Raw genomic sequence first — 5,474 nt, 5'->3', positions numbered from 1 at the left:
CAGATAATTTAAAATTGAACAATTTTGATTCCATCCTAATAGAAGAGGGTAGTTTATTCCACAATACACATCCATTGTAAGCAAAAGACTTTGATCCGAAACCTTTGACCTTAGGTAGCATATAACAACCACTTTCACTTGACCTGGTCCTGTAAGTATGAACATAATCTAATGGAATAAAGTTTTCTCCCATATATTCAGGGGCAAGTCCATGTTTTATTTTAAAAACATTACATTCTTATAATGGTTCTCATATGACAGACCAAGGACCTTCATTGATCTGTTCTACTTTTTTAAATAAGAGAGTTTCTACCCATGGTATCAAATGAAAATATACTTGTTATAAATGTTTATTTCAGAATTGTTTTCTAACATCAAATAGAAATATCATTAACTTCTTATTTTAGGTTACAAGCATACAATGGATGAAAACTACATATCGATATGGTATTGTATGGCTGTAAAGAAAATGTGAATATTGTTTTATGTATCTTAAACCTAAAGGAAAGAATTCCCAGTACATCCATGCATAAGTCTGTCTTTAATTTATGATTACTAAAAGAATATTGATGACATTATTGTAATATAATTTGTGATATGGATTAGATTCACTGAGGAATTAAACAATTCATAGGCATGGCGTCAGTGTCTTTGTCAAAAAAACTGTCTAACTCGAGATACAATAACTGGGTAAAGGCTAGTTTAGCAGTGTTGATAACAAAAAGAGGTATTGAACCTTTTGTTAAAGATGAAATCGAACAGTTCCAGCAGAAATGTTTAACAGATATATGTAACAACCAGGGTCTTCCATCTGGAACAATTTGTACAAATTGTTGCACAGAAAATGTAGTCAAGTGTCCTACAAACAAAATTTGTAACATTAAGCAAAGAAAATGCAGTTATCATAAAGATTCTGCAACTACTTTTCTTCTTGCTGGTTGTCCGAACAAGATCTGTCACAATTTTAAAACTGAAATACAGAACGCTCATAGATACAATGGCCCATCCTACAAAAACACTGATGCTGCTCAGTGGTGCAGTAAATCCTGGGAGGTAGCTAAGTGCTACATGCCACCAGATGGTTATAAAGATGTTGTATCTGCATCAGAAACAGATTTTAATGGAGTCAACAGTGTCATCATAAACTGCGAATGTTTTCAGACAAAAGTTACAGATGATCTCAGTAAGAATGGAAACATTTTTGACAAGGTAAGGCAAATTTTACTTGTTTTCTTTTTCTTCTTCTGTCATTTAAATCACCTTGCATCAAATGAAAAGTGAACTATTAGGACCATTATGTCATAATTTATTATGATGTAGGCCGGTTGTCATTTTCCCAAAAAATGACATAGATTATCAAAGTTAAATAATTGAAATTTGCAAAAATGGCCATAACTTTGAAAGCAATAGACTCGATTCATATTTAGACAACATAATCTTATGTGTAAAATAATTTAAGTATGACCTTGACAAAAAATGATATAGATTGTCAAAGTTAAATTATTGAAATTTGCAAAAATGGTCATAACTTTGAAAGTAATAGACTCGATTCATATTTAGACAACATAATCTTATGTGTAAAATAATTTAAGTATGACCTTGACACATAAAATGAGCAGGACAATCAAACTCTCAGAAGTAATTGAATATAGCTTAAAATACTATTCTTCATTTTTTCATGGACAAATTAATTATTCAAATTTGGACAAAGCATCACTGACACAACATGCTCATTGTTTAAATTATGACCTTTATATTTAAACCTGACTGTCAGGTGTCATTTTCAATATCTACAGATCTTTAAAAGTAATGCATGCACTGATTTAATTATTAAGATTTGCAGAAAACGAGACGGCTAAATTTTACTGAGACTGCTAAAGTTTTACTATTCCCTTAATGTGACCATTACTGGTGTTTCATAAAAATCTGATATATATTGTTTATATTTGTTTTGACATGAATCCTTTGTCTTACAAGAACAAAAACTATCTATATGTTAGCAATTAATGCTTTCGAAAAATATAAAGGCATAGTGTAACATAATCACTGTGGTTCAGTGTGAGGGTGGTTGGCCAGTTAAAAGAAAAGAGAACATTTGACGATCATTCAGCATAACATTATTGTTGTGAGTGGATGTTATTTTGGTTCTTTAAGTTCTTTACAATTTGGAGTTTTTCTAGTCAGATGGTTCTTGAATACTGTTGAATCATCCTGAGGATATGTTGCCTGCTTTTTAGCTCGACTATTCGATAAGAATAAGTAGAGCTATTGCAGTCACCCGAGCGTCGGCGTCGGCGTCGGCGTAACCACTTATGTTAAAGTTTTTGTAATAGTTTAAATATTTTCAAAGTCCATTGACATATGGCTTTGAAACTTTGCACACTTGTTCACCATCATGACCCCAACCTGTAGACAGGAGGAGGTAACTCTATCAAGCATTTTGACAGAATTATGCCCCTTTTTCGACTTAGAATTTACGTTAAAGTTTTTGTAATAGTTCAAATATTTTCAAAGTCCATTGACATATGGCTTTGAAACTTTGCACACTTGTTCACCAATATGACCCCAACCTGTAGACAGGAGGAGGTAACTCTATCAAGCATTTTGACAGAATTATGCCCCTTTTTCGACTTAGAATTTACGTTAAAGTTTTTGTAATAGTTCAAATATTTTCAAAGTCAATTGACATATGGCTTTGAAACTTTGCACACTTGTTCACCATCATGACCCCAACCTGTAGACAGGAGGAGGTAACTCTATCAAGCATTTTGACAGAATTATGCCCCTTTTTCGACTTAGAATTTACGTTAAAGTTTTTGTAATAGTTCAAATATTTTCAAAGTCCATTGACATATGGCTTTGAAACTTTGCACACTTGTTCAACATCATGACCCCAATCTGTAAACAGTAGGAGGTAACTCTTTCAAGCATTTTGACAGAATTATGCCCCTTTTTCGACTTAGAATTTACGTTAAAGTTTTTGTAATAGTTCAAATATTTTCAAAGTCCATTGACATATGGCTTTGAAACTTTGCACACTTGTTCACCATCATGACCCCAACCTGTAAACAGGAGGAGGTAACTGTATCAAGCATTTTTTTTACTATCAAGCACTAAGAATAGTCGAGCGTTGCTGTCCTACCGACAGCTCTTGTTTTAACTTTGTCTTTTGACAGCTTATATATAATTTGCAGACTTCGTAATCTCTGATCCCCTTTTAAAATTCCTTTTTATTCAGTAACACACATTGTTTTCTCGCATTTATTTTTACTTGGGGACCATATGCTGCTGTTCATGGAATCTCATTGAAGATTTCATGATAACCGCCATATAAACATATCTGCAATGTTTTAAAACTTAAAATTTTACCAGTTCATGTTAAATGTTGAATTCTTCTTAAGCCGGAGCTAAAGGATGTGGATGCCTGGACAGTAACTGGCACTTTGACCAAACTACACCCCTAATATAGGACCTGTATGTCTTGATTCTATCATTCACAGGGTAGAGAGATTGGTAAAGCTGTTCGACACGCCCCTATTCTGGAAGTGGTGGATAAAGATTTAAAGCAATATTTCATTGACCTTGATAACCTTCTGTCAGATACTGGACACTTGATTTCCGATAATAATGCAAAGTTAGCAAGGAAAAGATTATCTGAGGTTTGTAAAACTTACTTTTGTATTCAGTAACATATTAGAACATATTAGATTAGAACATTACCCGTCCCTAGATTTGCCACTTAAATGCCACCCTTTTCAATGGTGGAGTATTTAGACAATTTTCCACCAATAATGCCACCAAAATGCCACCAAAACGCCACCCAAATCATGAAAATGGTGAAAAATTTGAGCAGGACTGATGGTATATAATTTTCCAGTTAATTCCACCTTTTCTACACTTAATGCCACCAATGAGTGGAAAGTTGGTGGAGTATTTAGACAAACTTTCACCATTATGCCACCTTAGGGTGGCAAACTCATTTTTCCACTACATGCCACTTGTTTCCACTAATTGCCACCATCATGGTGGAAAGATGGTGGAGTATTTGGACGAATTTCCACCATTATGCCACCATTGAGTGGCAAACTCATTTTCAACCAAATGCGTCTTATTTCCACCTTTTGCCACCATTAGGGTGGAAAGTTGGTGGAGTATTTAGACACTTTTCCACCATTTTTCCACCACAAAGTGGCAAATTCAGTTTCCAGTAAATGCCACCTATTTTCACCCTTTCAGAAATTTTCCACCTTGTGGGTGGCAATAGCCTGAAACTGCTTAAAAGTCACCCTGTACCCTAAAAGAGAAACAAACAAATTTAAAAAATAATCATTTTTAATGTCTCCATATGAAATAATTGTCTCAAAAAATAGCAACACATTAGTCCATTTATTATCTTCACTTTATCTTTCTATTCCTGGACAGTTTGAGGAGGTGCAGAATCACCTTATGGATTTCAGTCCTTTGGGTTGTCAGCCACTTTTCCAGCGCACAATCTAAAACAAAAAAATATTATGAATAATTGTAACAATAATGGAAAACATTAGCTTACATTAATTTTTTATATGACTATTGGATATTTCTATATTCAAGTTGAGTGCATAGATATGATTAAAACCTTAACAAAACAGCATTGCAGACGTGGAAGAATCAAACTTTTCTTATTTATTAATACTCCAAGGCAGAAAATATACGCAGAATCAAAAATGATATTTTCATTCAGTTCATTAGTTATCTTTCAAGAACTTAAGTTTTGCCTTGTCTGCACAAGCAGGTCTGTCGTCAGACTCTCTGTTCCATTTTCTAATACCAAACAATGAGCCGCCTTTAATCTCCTCTATATCGAATAGCATTCTGAAGAGCCTTGTTGTACCTTTCTCATGTGAGGCATAGTGCCTCAGTTCTGCCATCACTTGGTCCTAAAATATAATTATCAATATCCAATAAGTAAAGACAGAAAATGAAACATGGTATATGTATTTAACTCCAAAATTTTAAAATAAGAAAGAAATTAAGAAATACAACACGTCAACATCAGTGCAGGTAATAAGTAATTTAATAATCTTCCAGTTTCAGTTCTTAACGAACCTTCATCAGGATAAATATTTGACAAAATTTTCAAACTTAGGTGTACAAAAACTCTAAACTTTGTAAAACTAAATGTAAATGCAAATTAAAGTGTCATATAGAATTTGAATAAAAGTAGGTTTGGAAATAGTGCATAATAGCTATATTTATTAAGAACTGAAAAGTGTCTTATTGGGTACTGTGACACTTCTTTCCTATCAATTCTAAAATAACTTTGATTTGTAAAGCCACTGAAGAACAAGTGTGTTGCTCCAGGCTGCTCCTCATTGCTTTGTGTCTGCAAAAGAATAATTCTTATTTAATGCTGTTTCTGTTATGAACTGTCATTCTCCTAACAGCTTGTTACTCTAGACTGTCTAGTTATGGTTATATATCTACTGCACCATGAA

At 33.5% G+C, this 5,474-nt stretch overlaps 1 protein-coding gene across 1 annotated transcript; it reads left to right on the top strand.

Annotated features, from left to right (window-relative positions):
* Window positions 1-411: 411 nt before the first annotated feature.
* Window positions 412-4,081, top strand: LOC132756475 (uncharacterized). Its single transcript, XM_060747555.1, has 2 exons — window positions 412-1,209; window positions 3,501-4,081. Exons 1-2 carry the CDS (start codon window positions 637-639, stop codon window positions 3,687-3,689), a joined length of 762 nt encoding a protein of 253 aa, XP_060603538.1. The 5' UTR covers window positions 412-636; the 3' UTR covers window positions 3,690-4,081.
* The last annotated feature ends 1,393 nt before the right edge of the window (window positions 4,082-5,474 follow it).

The sequence above is a fragment of the Ruditapes philippinarum genome, unplaced genomic scaffold, assembly GCF_026571515.1.
Source record: "Ruditapes philippinarum isolate M1 unplaced genomic scaffold, ASM2657151v2 ctg1362_1_1_1_1, whole genome shotgun sequence".
NCBI classification, from domain to species: domain Eukaryota; kingdom Metazoa; phylum Mollusca; class Bivalvia; order Venerida; family Veneridae; genus Ruditapes; species Ruditapes philippinarum.
This window is presented reverse-complemented; position numbering and strand designations above follow the sequence as displayed.